Below are 18,640 nucleotides of genomic sequence, written 5' to 3'. Positions count from 1 at the left end.
GTTGTTGTTCAGTCGTTAAGTCGTGTCCGACTCTTCGTGACCCCATGAACCATATTGCGCCAGGCCTTCCTGTCCTTCACTGCTTCCCTGAGTTTGCTCAGTTTCATGCTCATTGCTTCAGTGATGCTATCTAACCATCTCATCCTCTGCTGTCCTCTTTTCCTTTTGCCTTCAATCTTTCCCAGCATCAGGGTCTTTTCCAAAGAGTCCTCTTTTCGCATTAGGTGACCAAAGTATCTGAGCTTGAGCTTCATTATCAAAGACCAGGTTTAAGGCTTTGTTATTATTTTATAAAGCTTTAAACAACTTGGAATCAGATTCCTGAGAGAGTGACATTTTTCCATGCACATCTGCCTGACCATTAAGACCACTGCTCTGATCAGTATCAAAAGCCTTCCTGATTGCATCCTGTTCTATAGATCTTTCTTTGACATCAACCCGGTAGAAGGCCTTTTGTTGTTGTTGTTGTGGTATCCATTCACTGGAATGCCCTCCCCTTCAATGTAAACCCTCTGCTGACTTTGCTGCCATCAGCAGAGGCACATTATAAAAACATTTTTATTCAGTTTGGTAGTGGAAGACCAAGGTGTGGTACCAAAGCAATTGGATTTTTATATTTTGGGCTTACTTATTGTTTTTTATTGTAATCAAATTTATTTTTAATTTTGTACACTAAGGAGCTGCATTGTGCAACAGATGGCATATAAGTTTGTTAAATAAATATGTGTAAAATCATTTAGTTGATTTATTTCTTTTCTGTCATTAGACTCCCTAGTCAAATAATTGCAATTTATTCTAACCTTCTTTGTATTTCTGCAGCGTTTTTATAAGAAAGCGGCTGCATTTGTATTACGAGCAGTTGGGAAGCATTCTCCTCAGCTTGCCCAGGCAATAGTGGACTGTGGAGCACTGGATACACTGGTAATTTGCTTAGAAGATTTTGACCCTGGGGTGAAGGAAGCTGCATCCTGGGCCCTTGGCTATATAGCAAGACACAATTCAGGTAAGAGACTTCTTAATATTTTAGGATGTACCAAGTGTTTACATTATAAAACCCAACACAAAGAATAGATCATGGGTCTTGCCTCCTGTGTAAGCAAATAAACAAGGATAGCATGTATCAGATTTAATTGAAGCAAGTGGAACATAATGGCTGTGAATGAGGACATTCTTGGTTCAAATTTAGCCTGTCTCTAAAAATGAGAATAATGCTGCCCACTTTACAATATTGTTGTAAGAACTGTCAAGATAATGTACATGGATATTGAAAAAGTGGTGTAAAATAGTGTTGGCTTACTGGGAAAAAGTAAATGTGTAGGCACAGTTGAAGTTCCCAAAGTCCACCCTATCTTCTGACCCTCTTGTTTGTAATGTTCATACATTTTAGTTTCTGTAAACAAAGACATAAGGATGAGAATGGAACTGCCTCCCCTCTTTGCAATTCTAGCATCAATATAAATGCTAATTAGGATTATAATTTCTTGGCCAGTACTGGTGCTGTAATGTAGACATTAAAAGAAAATACTCAAATTGGTTGACTTCTAACATCCCTATGCTCGTAGTGCTTGTATTTTTATTCTGTCTATTAAGCTATGGATTTTCTATAGCATAACTGCTAACAGTTGTCAAACATTCCTAAGTAAAACATTGCCAGCAGTCTTGGATTAGCCAATTTAATATCTGTCTATTTTCTTGTTAAGTATATTTAGAAACTAGAAAGGACAAGGTAATTTAGGTAAAAAGGGTTAGATTTTAGACAATACCTTTCATCTCTTCTATATTATCAATGACAAGCTTGTATTTATAAAAAATGTTTAAATAAACTAGTGATAAAACAATTAGTTTCTTTTTAAAAAAAGAAAAGAAAAGGAATTTATGTAGGAAAATGAAGATATAAATTCAGGATTACAAAAAAACCAAAAGAGTGTGGAATAGATTTCTATCTTTTACATCATTCTAGTTTATAAATGGCAAAGACTGGAAGACAGAGTAAAATACTTGTTATAATGAATTTGTAAATTACCAGAACATGCTTCTAGAGAGCAATGTTTCTTCTCCCATCATGAAGCAATTGTAGATTCAGACACGCAGAGAACCTGTGACCATGGAAACAGTAATACAAAGTGTACAAAATTGACCACACAGCAGATCAGGGGAATCATTCCTCTCCTTATCACAATAGTCCTTGATTTTGAATTATATCAGAAGGGGCATAGGAAATCACTAAACACTTGCTTGAAGTCTCCCAATTAACAATGGACAGTTAGTATGCAGATGACACAGGTAACTAATCAGAAAGGCTAACTGAAATCTGATCAGTGCAGCTACCAGTATTGGAAACTTCTTGGGGTGTAAAGCAGTTCTTGAAGTTCAAAGGAAGTCACAATGGAGGTTAAGTAGTTTCCATATATACCTGGATTCTAGACCAGATTCTGAGTAATTCCTAACTCTTTGACCTGATCTTGATTTAGCAGGCAATATGGAGACTGCATTCAAGATGGCCACATAATACAGCTAGCAGGGTACATTAACAGAATGTTGCAGTTTATTCCCAGCCTGTAAACCATCTTGGAACAAAAGTCACAATAGGTGGTTCAGAGGTTGAAGATGGGCAAATTCAAGTTGGGCAAGGAAGAAAGTGCAATTTTCTTATTCCTACCACTTTGGAGCTTTTAATATTGTTTTATATTAAGGGTAGTCAGCTTTTTGGTTGCAAGGTTTTTTCAATGGCCAATGACCTCAATGGGCAGGGCTGTGATATATTAAAATGATAATGAATGGGTGAAGCTGAGATTTTTGAGGAGTGGGAGTTGTAAAATACTTTTAAGGTGTGTTAGATTTATTCTTACATTTGTGCATCTTTTCTGTTTGCTCTTATTCTGGAAATTAGCATTTTGTGTCTCTGTGATTTTGCTGTTAGAGGATCTAGAGACTAAAAAACAAAGTCAGTTTAAGAGACCAGATATAGTTTTTATTATGTAGTCTTGTCCAGTCATGCACTCAAATATTAGAAGACTTCATTTGGAGGGGAGGGGTGTCATTCCCTGATCTAAGCATTACAAAGCAGAAAGTGGAATTCTAGAGAATGAAAAAAAAAGCTCCTTTCTTATTTTTCTTCCATATGAAACATATCTGTACAGGGATATTAATTTAAACCCTCATGGCAAATATATCTCAACTGTAATCACCTTTCTAGGATTCCTAACTATAAAATGTTAACACTTTGGTATGCCAATTTTCCTTCTTCTCTGTTCCTTAAAACTTCAGTGACTTTATTTTATTTTATTTTTTCTCAGCACACACCACATTTTGTATATCCCTAATGTTTACTGTTCTTGATAGCTATTTGGTTGTTGTCTTAATGCTTTTTTTGTTTGTTTCCTTACTATGTCAGTAAATATAGTTCTCCTTATCAAATGAGTTTTTCGAGTATGTAAAAATCACAGCCATCATTTTGAGTGACCCTGCTTCATTTCAAAATCCGTAGGCACTTGGCTACCCCAATTCATTGTTAGAGGGAATGGTGGAAGCTAATTTTTAACATATATGTTTCTATCACATCACCTCGCACAGGTTTTCCATCTGCTCCCTTTATCTAAAGTTGTCCTTTGTCCAGAAGCCTTCTGTGCCTTTCCTCCAATCAAGAATTAATTCCCACTGCTAGATTCTCTTCTCTCTCTTTTAAGGGCTTTTTAAAAAATAATCTTTTGTTCGCCATCCAGGTTGGGAATGTTGGGGGCAGGGAAAGAAGAGAAAAAGCTCTTTTTGCAGTGTGGTAAACAATGTACAAATAAACTATATAGTCTTTTTTAAAATGAAAAATGAACATTTATATTTGGTTATTTTGATAAATTTACGAGAATACTCCATAGATTTGAGAAAGTCAAAGGGAGCTTTTAGATTCACTATGCTTTTTAAACCTTCGGTTCTTCATTACAGTTAGAGATCATATTAATCATATTTCTATTCAAAAGCCAAGTTATTAACATGGAAAGAACTCTTAAAAGTAACCCATAAATTTATTTTTTTAATAGAAGAGTAATTAATCTCTCTGAAGCTCTTTATGCAAATACTATGACCAATTAGTTTATGATCTTTTTTAAGATTTTTAAAATTTGATTATTCAACCTTTTTTGTAGAAGTATAGTTACTACTTTAAAATTCTCTTTTGCTATTTAAAATGTGAGATTAGTTGCTAAGAACTTGGGGAGAGAGGAATCTTTCATTAAAATGGTTTTACCTCTTTGCTGAAATTTCTTTCAGTCCATTTGGATGGTATTTCAGTATAAAGGAATTTGGCATATCTCCCTTTTCATGAGGCTTATACAGTAAATAAACTATGTATTGACTGCAATATCAGGTGTATTTTGGCATGGGGAAATACTTTGCAAACACACACAATACACACACAGTTTTTATGACAAATAGCACAGTACTTAGATATGTTACACTATTACTATAGTGTTCCATGTTGGGAATAAAGTAGGGTGAAGATATAAATGAAACAGAGGTTTGGATCATGACAAAAATGTATTATGCCATAAGAATATTCCTAAGAATATTCCTAAATACAATAAAATCAGCACTGGCATTTCAATTATATAAGTTTAAAAGCAAATTTTAAAATGTGATGTCTATGCCATCATAGGTAAAAGTGTTCTTAGCACCCTGTATGAAAATTAATAAATATATATAAAGTAGTACATGAGCAAGTAGATAAATGGAGAATCAGAGTTTTTGGGTTTTACCACCCCCCCATTAAGAAAGTTCTGCAGAAAGCTTTGATTGATGAACTGTAAATGCAAAATCAAAGTTGGGCCCTTGAATTACGACAGCTATTTGTTGCCATGGCAATGCAAGGCAGGTTAAATGTTAAAGATAAGAGACTATGTGCATAACAAGGAGAAGACCTAACAAAACCTTATTTAAGAACCTATTATAACCCATTTGAAATTAATGGGATTTGTGCTCATTTTTCATCATCATCTGCAAAAATAGCCCTTGTCCTATTCCTTGTATTTGCTATCCAGTAATTTTTTTACTTCCCTAAGTTTAATGATAAATATGTTGGAGGAAGGGTAATGAATTTCTGCTATAACAGAGGCTGTATCAATTAACTGTGGATTTTTATGTTACGATACCAGCAACTGGCCATGGTGGCTTAATGTATCTGTCTGTTGCAGTCATTTAATGTAGGGAAAGACCAGTAGTTTAGTGATAAAAAAGATACTATTAAAATGTATGTTGATGTTCAGAATTAGCAAGATAGATTTTTGAATGAATCATGATAATGTCACTTTTAATAAAATTAAGAATCAGTGTAATTTAGGCCTGTTGTTTTCTGCTTCTTGTATGAATAGGGTAAAGGATATGCAGTCTAAATTAGATTTGTGAGAGAAGGGGACACGTTTTAGCATTTTAGCTTTTCTTTATTGTTAGCAGTGCAAAAGCTGCTTGCCTATTGATCAGTGCACAACAGTCAGAGCTTAAACAGCTGACATCTGCTTACTCTTTTTAAATGCACACACGTGCACACACGCACACACACACACAGGGTAGTGAGCCATTTCAGTCTAATCTACCTCAAATGTGTACATGTAAATGGGGGTCCATCTATTGACCTGTATTCTTTTCAGCTGAGGACTGGTCCACATGGTTTACGAAACTTGGAGAGCTGATTTGAAATGCAGATGTCCAGACACTAGAGTCCACCCTCCCCTTTCTCTCTCTCCTGCTGTATCTGTCAGGGTGAAAAATGGCTTGTACAAGGGTCAGTCACCCATATTCGCTTAATTACTTTCATTGGACCAACAGAACTGTCACAGGCTGTGGTGGATGCTGGAGCCATTCCTCTCTTAGTCCTCTGTATCCAAGAGCCAGAGATTGCTTTGAGGAGGATTGCTGCTTCAGCACTCAGTGATGTTTCAAAGCATTCTCCAGAGTTAGCGCAGACGGTCGTTGATGCTGGGGCCATTGCTCACTTGGCTCAGATGATCCTCAACCCTGATGCCAAACTAAAGGTATTTTCCAAACTAATTTTCCTCTTCCCCATTCGAACTGGAACTGTGATGCATATATTGGGGAAAGTGTATTAATCCTCAAGGAACTTTTATCCCAAAATATGCATTGCTAACTTGGACGAGTGGAAACAAAGGGGAGATCTGGCTGTTTGATGTGACTGTTACAGTTTATATGGGGTGGTAATAGCTGGTGGAAAGGAAACAAGGCAATTCATCTTTAATACTGGGATGATTCGGATTCTCAGCAATGGCACACAGGTCTGTAGCAGTTACTTTCGAGAGCTTTTCTGAATTGTAGAAAACTCATTTGTTGTAAGTGGTTCAATATGTGTAATTTATACAGTGTTATGCATTATGCTTGCACTTTTTTGTGTTTTTAGAATGGTAATGCTGTATTCCTAAACACTTTTTGTTTCGGAAACTCAATTTATTTCAGTGGCATGCACCTTCGAATAAATCAGATGAGGGTCAAGGTACAAGCCTGTAGATTTTTAATAACGTGCTATAGTTGGATCTTTGGCTTATAGAAAACCAGGCACAATATAGTGGTTAGTATCTAAAAGTATATCAGCTCCCTTTGTCCTTTAATAACAGGGTTTTTTGGGGGGGGGGTTAACATCCAGTGACTTTTTCACATGCATGTTTAATTAAAAGAGCAACATCCTTATAAAATATTTATTTCAAATACTGTTAAGCAAACTGGCAACACCTGATGAAGATTTGTGTAGTCTATCCTTCTAACTAAAAAGAAACATTTTTTTAATGTGTACTGCTTTTAAAAGAAATCAATAAATAGCATGTGTTGGCTTCTGTTTTGAATTGCTAGAAATTCCATTTCCTGATTATAATATTTAGTTTATTTCTTTAAAAGACTTATATGGTTGCCCATCTTATGTACCACAACCCTGGGCAGCTCTATAAAAACATAACCCCCCCCCCCAAAACTAGTTAAAAATGGCTTCACTTAACTGAACAGAGTTTTTCTCCAAGTAAATATATATGTTCCCTATTGGAAATTTTGTTTTTGTTTTTATCATTTTTTCTTTTCAAATTATTTTGAGGGGGGGTTGCTGCCTTCCCAGTTTGAAAGGGAGGTTTCTGCCTTCTTTTGATTGCTGTGTTTGTGTGCCCAATAAGCCATTTGTAAAATACTCATTCCTGTTTACCAGCGTCAGGTGCTGTCAGCTCTTAGCCAAATAGCAAAGCACTCTGTGGATCTGGCAGAAATGGTGGTTGAAGCCGAGATTTTTCCTGTTGTACTCACGTGCCTGAAGGACTCTGATGAATATGTCAAGAAAAACGCTGCAACTCTAATTAGAGAGATAGCAAGACATACGCCTGAGGTAAAACCATGAGAATATAAACAACAAGGTCATGTTGTTTGTATGTAAGTGAATGTACTTAGATGTGTATGTGTGCAGGCACATGAGTTTACACACATCTACAAATGACAGATATGCATATATACAAGATCTTCAGTATTATTGTATTATTAGGCAAAGCCTCAGTTGCTGTTAGTATATAAAAAAAGAGAAATGTTTGTTGCTGTTATTGGGTGTGCGTGGAATACAAATTCTGTAAGGGAAAGCAAAACTGGCAAAATCAGCTTTTTTATTGGTGGATGTTAATATGTGGGGTATGCTTAATGGTTCAGCCATATGAGATGGTCTCTACAAAGTAACAATGAAGTACAAAGCATTCCTAGGCTGCAATTCAGAGTACAGTGAACTAAATGAAGAGGTTCCTGTATGTTGAGCATTGTGTTGTTCTGCTAGATGGATTTCTCCTATTGGACAGGGCAAAAACAATGGATTTTTTTAAGGAGCTGCCTTAGTAAGATGATGATCCTTTGGTTGCCTTGAAAATGCCTCTTGTGAACTGAACTGAAAATCTTCAAATAATGGCCATACCGTTGAGCAGATCCAAGAGGGGCACAACTTGTGGACTGTGAAGATTGGCAAAGTAAAAAGAAGCTGATGACCAAGCAGGGTTTATCCGTTTCCACAAAACAAACTAGAATACATTTTACACCCCTTCGCTATTTCTTGCTGAGTCTGAAATAACCGGGTTGCTGGTATCAGTAAGTCGGGAGAAGATCCTTTACCGCACAAAGCCTTAGCAGTTTACAGGCAAGGCTTCCTGGGAGTCAGGCACCGCAGCCTGTGCTCGGAAATAATCAACTCAGCCCAAGGGCTTAGATTGGGTTAAAAGAATGAAGGTCGGGGGGGGGGTTGATTCTCCCCTCCCCCTTCGCGTGGTTCGGGAACACTTAGAGCCCACTAGGGTCTCATTATAGGGAGCTTTTTATTAATTTAAGCCACAGAACCCCGCACCGAAATTCAATATCCTCATTATCTCAGGTGCTTCGGGGCTTGAGGGAACGCCCCCCCCGCCGCCCCCGCGCTCTGGAGGAGATGTCGCGAGTCGAATGGGAGTGAAAGGCGGGGGAGGTAGCAGGATTTGGGGAATCGCCGCTGCGGTCTAAACTTCCTTTGTGCCGCAGCGCCCGGTCTCCGCAGGAGTCCTCGCTCTGCGTCTAAAAGCTCTTGCATTTGAAGCGGCGGCGGGGGAAGGGGCCGGCCGAGCTGCAGGCTGCCGCACAAGCTGCCTCGCCGGATCCGGTCGTGGGCTGCGGTGCGAGGCATTCTCGCTCTCGCCAGCCCTCTGCTGGGAGGCGCAGTTTTGATGTTGAGGGAATCCTGTTGATACTTGCTCGTCAAAGGATCGCCGCACGCCCTCGGCAGGCATCCTAAAGCCATTTAGCCGGCGAAGCTGGCGCCTCGCGTTAGTTACCCAGTTCTGCGGTGATTGACTTGCCAAATGTTTCTGGAGAGTGGAGAGACCTGCCACAAAGCCAAAACAAAGAAAAAGGTTGGGATTATGAAATATTCAGACCATGATATAGCCCTCAAAACGTAGCCGGATTACTTATTTATCTGTTTATGTTTAGCCTAGGGAATAGCTATTATGTTTAAACACCCAATAAAATATTCTGGTTAAATATATTCACCTGGAGTAGCTGTAAAAAAACAAGACCAGCCAAGGAGAAACTGGTCAGATTGTATTAAGAATCTTGAGGATTTTTTTAAAAGCAAAGTTTGATGCCAAAACATCACTGTGATAGACCCCAGCAATGGGTGTATTCTAGGATATTCCCCATTGTTGATGCTGCTCCTGTGTGTATGTATGCATGTTGTTTAAACAAACTGCCAAGCACTTTGAAAAGAACTGCTTGACAGTTGGGTTGCAGCTGCCCTTTTTATTCTCACCAAATGCCTTGAATCCCATGCCTTGCCTGGTATTCCACTTAGGAGTATTGGGCTATGCGTCATTGCCCATTTCTGCTTCTTGCTTGCATGGTCGTGCTGCATATTCTGCATTAGTGCAATTGCCCCGGGGTGAGGGGGCAAAAAAGGAGGCTTCCCTAGAGAGAGGATTCCAAATTACAGCATTATCATCAAGAAGGTCTTTTCCTACCACATTTTGAATAGAGGTAATCCAGAGGCAGGCCTCTGATGGGGACTTTAGTGTACAGATTGGCATGTCTGGAGATGCATAATAGCACAGGAAGATCATGCCTGTGCAAATATATTTTCACAGCATTAGCATGCAATGTTGAATACTACACACGTTTTCAAAAATACAACAGAGATGCATTCCTCCATGCTGTGATATATGCATACAGTAGGACTTATGTATTGTATTGTATTGTATTGTATTGTATTGTATTGTATTGTATTGTATTAAGTACATTTGTACAAAATTGCAGCATGAAGGCTATGTTTTAATGAGTTTTATTTCTTGACAGTGAAATATATTTGTTAAATCCTTTAGGGAATGATTGCTGGAAGCACATTAGTTATCTAAAACCTTTGGTGGTTTCTGGTTTTTTTCAGATATACCTCAGTTAAGTGCTGATCTATCAATTCTTGGCCAGTTTCGCAAACTTAGAAACCTTCCATTCAGTTGCGCTCACCTGTTTAATCTCTGTGGACCAGAAGGCTGGATTTAGTAGGTTATTGGTCTGATACATTGTAACTTCCTTTATGGCATAAGGCAGCTTTCCATCTGTGTCTACAGTGCTGCACTTTCTCTGGAGTTGATGAAAGCGCAGACCACAATAAATTTGCTAGACTTGAAGGTGCCAGGAGACTCTTAGTTGTTGCTGAAGCCAATTGTTTGTTTGCTCAGAACTGATACGTTCCACTTTTTAGTAGTGCTTATTTGATTTCATTTAAATTATATCTCTCATTCCATCCAGCCAGAACAAACAAGACGGTTAACAACATTCCAGATGATACAAAAATAAAGAGGACATAATTAAAACGCTTAAGTTAATATTAAACCCTTGAAAGTGTATTAAGTAGAAAAAGCATATGTATTACATCCTGTTTTGTTAATTTACGTGTACCATTGAGCATTTATTCAACATGTAATGGTTTAGAAAAAAAACATGTAATGATATAGTTTGATAGTCACTTGAAATGACAGCACCTCTGACCTTTTGTTTGTTTTCAGCTTTCACAACTTATCGTGAATGCTGGGGGAGTGGCTGCCATCATTGACTGCATTGGTAGCTGCAAAGGAAATGTGAGACTCCCAGGTATTATGATGTTGGGCTATGTAGCTGCTCACTCAGAAAACCTAGCCATGGCAGTGATTATCTCCAAGGTTAGTCCCTGGGTCTCCCAATATTACAATCTGGATGTTGTTTTGAGAAGTTGACTTAAGTGCATATGGTTATTTTTGCAGGTCACATGCCAGAACATTAGCCAAAAGGCAGGGAATAAGTGTGTTTGTATGAAGGGTCTTTTGTGATGTCCATAAAACGGAAAAGACCCAGATTCAGCTCTGGCATAAAGCTGATAGCCATCCTTGGGCCAATTGCTAGCACTGTCTATCCTGTCTTACAAGATTGCTTTGAGAATTAAAAGGAAAGGCAGAGAAAGCCATCTTCCCTTGAAGGGAAGGCAGGCCGTAAACAATATAAACATTAAACACAGCTTTTATATACTCACTTGCTTTTGTAAACTAATAGGTATGGCAATACACATTAGCTTGCTATACAAATACTGACATAAAGACAAAAATAAACACTTGGAATTCTTGTATATACGTAAGATTTCATCCATGTAGTAGAGCTGTTTCTTCATTGTGAGGAAATTTGTATACAATTTTGTTTTAGCCCTGCTGATTTTAGTGAATCTTGCTTCCAAAAGAATGGGTTGGAGTTTCCACATACAATCTGCTTGTAAGCTGTCTTAATTCTCTTTAAAATAAATAAATAAATAAATAAACAAACAAACAAACAAATAAATAAATATATATATATAGAGAGAGAGAGAGAGAGAGAAAATACACACACAGTTGATCCAATTATTTGTGTCACCACAGTATGGACATAATAGTACAACCCAAGTACATTTAAAAGTGTATGTATATCCTATTGATTTTAACAGCACTATGAATCACATATTTATTTCTCATACTGTCTCTGAAATCAAGGGGATATTAAAGCAATGATATATGTTTAGTTTGTTTATTTAGTAGTCTCTGTTATTTTTGTTTAAAATATTCCACATACCTAATAATGTTCTACTGCCCAGAGCTATTTGGCGGACAGAGATTATGAAGGAAACGGTATGTTAAAAATATGCATTGTATGTGTGTGTGTTATTTAGGGTAGCCTTTTTTATTTCCAAAACAAAAATACCCATTATTGTATAAAATTGTACAGTCACCTGAGTTACATGTCCTATTTCTTGTCCTTGAAATGCAGGGAAATAGAAGAATCTTGGGGCTGGTTCATTTTTAAACACAATTATGGATTAGTTTGCTAGCAGACAGAGTTTTGCATTTTCATGAGATGCTAATTAAGTTGTATTTTTCCAAATAGCAGAAAGAAGACTGGCAATGGCTTCTTAAAATAAATATTTGACGTCTAGCTTTAATTGCCTTTAAAATGAGAATATATAAACTAGTTATCTTTTGTTACACCAGAGTGTGAGTTTTGCTTCTGTTGTAGCATTTTTTTCAGATATAAAGATTATACGTGCAGAACACAAACACAATATTTATACCCTAGTCCACCTGAAAAAAGAGCAGGCCTTTACTCTTTTGAAGCCTTCTTGAATGTATAATCCATAGAATAATCTCTAAAAAATTAAAATATAGTTTGGTTTTCCTACACTGGTTTATTTGAGCAGGGCAGGCAGTTAAATGAGCTTCTGTGTTGACGTTTTTCAGTTGGCAAGAGGTTCTAGATAGTCCTGATAGGAAACTCTAATACTTTGTGTGCATTATAGATATAGATAATACTTTTTTCTCTCCCTCTAATGCATAAAATGATTACTAGTATATATAAAATGCATTGGTTTTATGAGTGCACATAAGTGTGCGGGCACAAAGTATCATAATTATAAAATTGTCAGGACTAAAAGGCAATCTGACTTGATGAAAGTTCCAATCCCCTCCATAAGGGTCAGTGTGCACATGAATAATAACTTATTGGTCATGTTTAAATGTATTGTGTGCAGTGAGCAAAGGAAAAAAGAGAAACAAATATGTAATATATTCCCACATGGAGGGAGGGGAGAATAAGTGGGAGGAAGCTGCAGTTACCCCAAATATTATGTCTGTACCCTTACATGCCTTTCAGTGAGGCTCAAGGCAGCGCCACGCAAGTCTTACTGAAATGAATGGAAGACGGGCTTGGTTGCCTTCCAGAAAACCTGGGAAGGAAACCTGAAACTCTGGAATTTCAGTCCCCGATAAAAAGGCTGGCATTGTTTTTCCTTTGTGGCCTCAGTTGTGGCACCCGCTCTGTGAAACATTTTGAAAGCAATAAATATGTCAGCTCTTGGTGTTCTTGTCTCACTAAAACCGGCAGATTTAATATTTTAGTGATGCTTAAATTTGTAGTGCTGCATCATCATCATCATTATCATTATCATCATCATCATCATCATCATCATCATCATCTGCCTATCTCAGGTCCTTGGGTAGGACTTGATAGGTGGATAAAAATGCCAAATCCAGTCTAAACATCTGGCTGACTGTGTGACCAACAATTTATTAAACTTGTATCTGCATAGAGTATATGTATGACAGAGTATTCATACATTTTTTGGGTTGAGAAATTATATATAGAGACAATGGAAGATGTATTTTGTTCTACCACTGCCACCCTTGCCTTGTCCTAGCACCCTGCAATTTGTAAACAGTGCTCCAAATCTGGGTTAGTTTTATAGTGTTTTATGCTTTTGTTTAATACCACAGGGAGTTCCACAGCTAGCTGTGTGCTTGTCAGAAGAGCCAGAAGATCATATTAAAGCTGCAGCTGCTTGGTCATTGGGGCAGATTGGGAGACACACTCCAGAACATGCCCGTGCTGTTGCTGTAGCCAATGTCTTACCTGTGTTGCTTTCCCTGTATATGGCAACTGAAAGTTCAGAAGATCTTCAAGTCAAAGTAAAGGAATTATCTTTTCTTCATTATCACTAGCTCCATCATCATTACTGTTATTAAACTTAATCAAACAGGCTCTGATCCATTCAATTAATGTGTAGCTGCCAAGGTGCATGTATATATTGGTTCATTTAGAGATGCAGAGTAATTTATAGGTGCACTGATTTCCATACATCATAACTTGCCTTTCAGTTCCTCCAAATGGGATATCACCTCCAGTAGTTAATGATTAGATAAAATTAAAGAAAAATAACCCTAACCACAAGGATTAAAACCAACATCACTTTAAAGAAATGATATAAAATCAGCACAAATACTTTAAAAAGTATATTAATGCCAGGTTGTGCTACAGAAGTATTTGCTGAGATATTATTTTTTAGAGTATAATGATGTCCAGTTGGAAGGATTGAGGTAACTGGATTTTCCTGGAGGTTACTATGGAGTGAAATCTGGAGCAAGGCCTCTTTGAAGATGGAAGTGTTTCAGTAAGCTTTTAGGGAGCACTGGAGAAATCAGCTTTTGAGAAACCTGGTTTATTATTTGGAGATTATGCTTCTTGATTAGCAGGAAGAGGGCAACTTGAGAATCCAGCTTTATTCCTATAAAAAAATCTAGCTTTATCACTATACTTGTCTGAAACAATATATTGGAGCCGCACATATGAAAACGTAACTGGTGAACTGAGCTGGGCTTCATTTAGCTAGGTGTAAATGTGTGTGTATGTTTTCTTGTTGGAATGAGGACATTAGTGACTATGGGATTAATAATGATAAATCATGCATGCATGCTTCATATAGAATTTCGGGGGGGGTTAGAGGGGAATTTATTTCCAGTTATGCGCATAAGCGTAATACCTGCACACAGAGGGATTCTTTGAGGCTCAGGTAGCCCAATGAATTGTTAACCTAATTCCATAGGTACTGCTTTATACTGGGTCAACTCACTGGAGTGTTTAATCTGATGCTAGCTGGCTGGTATTGCTGATGCTAGCTGGCAACTGGACTCCAGGATTTCAAGCCAAGAGTTTTTCCAGGCCTCTCTGCGGCCTGATGCATGCAAAGCATTATGTTCTAATGCTGAACCATAGTCTTCACCTCATTCTTTTCCTGCCCCCAGCCATGGCTTGCAGACCCTGGGAACAGAAGAGGTACCTCTGACAGGCCTCTGAGCTTTATGAGGATTTCTGTGCAGGGCCTACATAAGGATTGTGGTGGTATTGTTTAACTGAGCTTTTAAATTTAATATTTCGTTTTAGTGAGAGTTTTAAGTCTGCCATTTTCATTACATTTGCATATAGGTTTTTATGAAAGTTTAATGTTTGTAATTATTAAGCCATCTTGCTAGCCTGATCATATATGCCAAGACATTTTACACTTTAAAAAATCAATGTACTTTTATACCCCTGAAATGCTACTGTTACTTCTCTTTAGGCTTTGCTGAAAGGTAGGCTAAATAATAATATATGTGAATAACCCATGGTTGCATGCAACTTCCCCAGCAACTCCTTTGTAGCATCAGCCTTCCTGAAATTACACTGCCAAAATCTGACAGTGAAATGGCCAGATTTCACCATTTCAGGCTATTTTTTTCATGTCTGTGTGGGAAGGGTTAATGATGGGAATGGTAGAGATTCACCACACAGGGTTCTTCTGTTCCTGTTCCCCCTTAGAGTTCTCAAAAATGCCAACAAGGTGCCAAAGCATTTCAATCATGACCCTTCCAGTGATCTCATTGCATTGCCAGATGATGTCCCATCTGAAGGTTGGGAGACTGAGCTGTAGTCCCTGACTTGCAGAATTCTGCCCCCCCCCCGCCACTGCCCCTTGTCTTTTCCCACAAATAACCGACTTAATACTGGTATTAAGATAATTAATAACAAGGTATGGGAGAAGAGATGTCAGAAACATATAGTGAATGGTACTGTTAAGTTGCTTTTTTTTTTTATCTGTTCAGTTGTGTCTGATTCTTGGAGACTGCCTGGACAAGTCTCTGCAGTTTTCTTGGCAAGGTTTTTCAGAATTCGTTTGCCATTGCCTCCTTCCTAGGGCTGAGAGAAAGTGACTGGCCCAAGGTCACCCAGCTGGGTTTGTGCCTAAGCAGGACTAGAACTCAGGGTCTCCTGGTTTCTAGCCTGATGCCTTAACCACTACACCAAACTGGTTCTCTAAGTTGCATAGGTTAGATAATTAGTACAATCTATATGCCATTTTCACAAATAAAGCAGATACTAAACTGCAATTTATAAATATGTTTCACACAGTTCTTAATTTGAAATTTAGGCTCTGTTTTAGAGTTACATGGAAGCAAGAACCATTGCAAAATTGGAAGTTGTTTTTATGGGTTTGTCTAGCTTAGGGTCTGTTTATCTAACCTAGCATCATCCTTTCTGACTGGCAGCTTCTTCTCAAGGTCTTGTATAATTTACAGCCTTATGGGATACTAAGCAATAGTATCTCCTACTGAAAATATGTGGTTCAGGGTCAATTTCTGTGTTACTACAGCAGTATGAAAGTTACCTTCTCTTACCTCTTCATCAGATTTAGATTGAGGACATATATTGGTGGAGCGCAAAATATGGGTTGGAAACCACATGTGGCTCTTAGGCATGAACTCAATTTATGTGGTTTATTCTAAACTTTGGTGCAGCCAATATATAATTTAGAATGAGATGGTAAGAATCTTGAATTAGTACAGATGACTTTTAGCTGAAACCAAATGCTACTATTTGTAAAAACAAATTCAATGAAAACTAGAGTTAACAGAAGGAAAGTTGAGCTGTGGTAGTTTTCTGCTTACAAGTATGTTTCTTTTTTACTTTGTTAAAAAATTCAACAAATATAATTACCCCTGTCTTCATTTGAAATGGTACAGTCAGGATTCTACCACCTCATTCTGCTTCATGTGTAGACCAGGCCATTACCAGAACAGCCTGGGAAGAAGCTATGTGGAAAGGGCTCCCCCCAGTGCTCAGTGACATATCAACTGGGCCTCTCTTCCAAGAAAAACACAGTTAAGATCAGACTGTTGGTATTTACCATTTCTGTTGCAAGGGATATGACATCATATTGAGTGAGTCATGGAAAGTTTTGAGGCCTCTCTAGACTTTTGCTTCCTTTTGAGGAGAGCAGCTGGAATATAATGTGCACATCAATGTATATAGAAGTGTGCAAGCTAAGGAGTGACACTTGGAAAATAATAAAAAGCATCAATTACATTCCTCACCTTAGAAACATTCAAAGCTACATAAACCTAAGAGTCCACGCATTTGGTTTCCCTCTCCCCATGTGTCTATGTTTACAGTGCATTCGGAAAGTATTCAGACCCCCTTCACTTTTTTCAATTTGGTTATGTTGCAGCCTGATACTATAATCGCTCAAATTCATTTTTTTTCCTCATTAATCTACACTCAGTACCCCATAATGACAAAGTGAAAACAGAATTTTAGAAATGTCTGTAAATTTATTAAAAAGAAAAAACTGAAATATCACATGTACTTAAGTATTCAGACCCTTTACTCAGTACTTTGCTGAAGCACCTTTGGCAGCAATTACAGCCTCGAGTCTTTTTTGGTATGGCGCAACAAGCTTTGCACACCAGGATTGGGGGATTTTCTGCCATTCTTCTTTGCAAATCCTCTCAGGCTCAATCAGGTTGGATGGGGACTGTCGATGGACAGCCATTTTCAGGTGTCTCCAGAGATGTTCAATAGGGCTCACGTCAGGGCTCTGGCTGGGCCACTCTAGGACATTCACAGAGTTGTCCCTAAGCCATTCCTGTGTTGTCTTGGCTGTGTGCTTAGGATTGTTGTCATGTTGGAAGGTGAACCTTCGGCCCAGTCTGAGTTCCTGAGCACTGTGGAACAGGTTTTCATTGAGGATATCTCTGTCCTTTGCTCCATTCAGCTTTCCTTCAACCCTGACCAGTCTCCCAGTCCCTGCTATTGAAAAACACCACCACAGCATGATGCTGCCACCACCATGCTTCACTGTTGGAATGATATTGGGCAGGTGATGAGCAGTGCCTGGTTTCCTCCAGACATAACGTTTAAAATTGAGGCCAAACAATTCAATCTTGGTTTCATTAGACCAGAGAATCTTGTTCCTCACAGTCTGAGAGTCCTTCAGGTGCTTTTTTGCAAACTCCAAGTGGGCTTTCATGTGTTTTGCACTGAGGAGAGGCTTCCGTCTAGCCACTCTGCCATAACGCCCAGATCGGTGGAGGGCTGCAGTGATGGTTTTCCTTCTGGAACTTTGTCCCATCTCCACACAGAATCTCTGGAGCTCAGTCAGAGTGACCATTGGGTCACCTGATGGTCCTTGGTCACCTCTCTTACTATGGCTCTTCTCCCCTGATTGCTCAGTTTGGCCAGGCAACCAGCTCTTGGAAGAGTCCTGGTTATGTCAAACTTCTTCCATTTGAGAATTATGGAGGCCACTGTGCTCTTGGGAACCTTCAGTGGAGCAGAAATTTTTTTGTAGCCTTCTCCAGATCTGTGCCTTGCAATAATCCTGTCTCTGAGCTCTGCAGGCAGTTCCTTTGACCTCATGGCTTTTGCTCTGATACAGTATGCGCTGTCAGCTGTGAGGCCTTCTATAGAGAGGTGTGTGCCTTTCCAAATCATGTCCAATCAGTTTAATTTGATTATTGGTGGACTCCAATCAAGGTGTAGAAACAGCTCAGCAACGATCAAGAGAAATGGGAGGCACCTGAGCTAAATTTCAAGTGTTGTTGCAGGGAGTCTGAATACTTATGCCAATGTGATATTTCAGTTTTTTCTTTTTAATAAATTTACAGACAGTTCTAAAATTCTGTTTTCACTTTGTCATTATGGGGTAGTGAGTGTAGATTAATGAGAAAAAAAATGAATTTGAATGATTGTATCAGGCTGCAACATAGCAAAATTGAAAAAAGTGGGGGTCTGAATACTTTCCGAATGCACTGCATGCATGCATGCGTTTCTGTCTCTGGGTTATACGTTTTATAAATTTTCTAGGCTAGGGAACATACTTTTCCTCATAGTTATCTATCTAAGTTATGAAGTCATAACTGAAGCCAATCATAAAAGATTTATTTATTTCCCATGTAGTTTCCTTAGTTCAATGCCTTATTCTCATGGCCTATGACACACTGAGAAATGTGCCTTGGGATGTATC

The 18,640-nt window shown here is 38.4% G+C and overlaps 1 protein-coding gene across 2 annotated transcripts in view; it reads left to right on the top strand.

The window, feature by feature from the left end:
* SPAG6 (sperm associated antigen 6) overlaps positions 1–18,640 on the top strand; it is a 54,898-nt gene that overhangs the window by 22,691 nt on the left and 13,567 nt on the right. For both annotated transcript variants that reach the window (XM_088150376.1, XM_007427833.3), the window contains 5 exons: positions 820–1,003; positions 5,815–6,020; positions 7,190–7,363; positions 10,539–10,691; positions 13,299–13,490. In XM_088150376.1, the coding sequence (XP_088006502.1) occupies positions 820–1,003; positions 5,815–6,020; positions 7,190–7,363; positions 10,539–10,691; positions 13,299–13,490 (909 nt within the window). The remainder of the gene's footprint in view (positions 1–819; positions 1,004–5,814; positions 6,021–7,189; positions 7,364–10,538; positions 10,692–13,298; positions 13,491–18,640) is intronic.

Source organism: Python bivittatus, unplaced genomic scaffold (assembly GCF_059951505.1).
Source record: "Python bivittatus isolate LINGU-HERP-01145 unplaced genomic scaffold, Pbiv_v1 ctg000610_np1212, whole genome shotgun sequence".
Classification (NCBI taxonomy): domain Eukaryota; kingdom Metazoa; phylum Chordata; class Lepidosauria; order Squamata; family Pythonidae; genus Python; species Python bivittatus.
The sequence above is the reverse complement of the archived record's forward strand: the minus strand, read 5'-3'. Positions and strand labels throughout refer to the sequence as shown.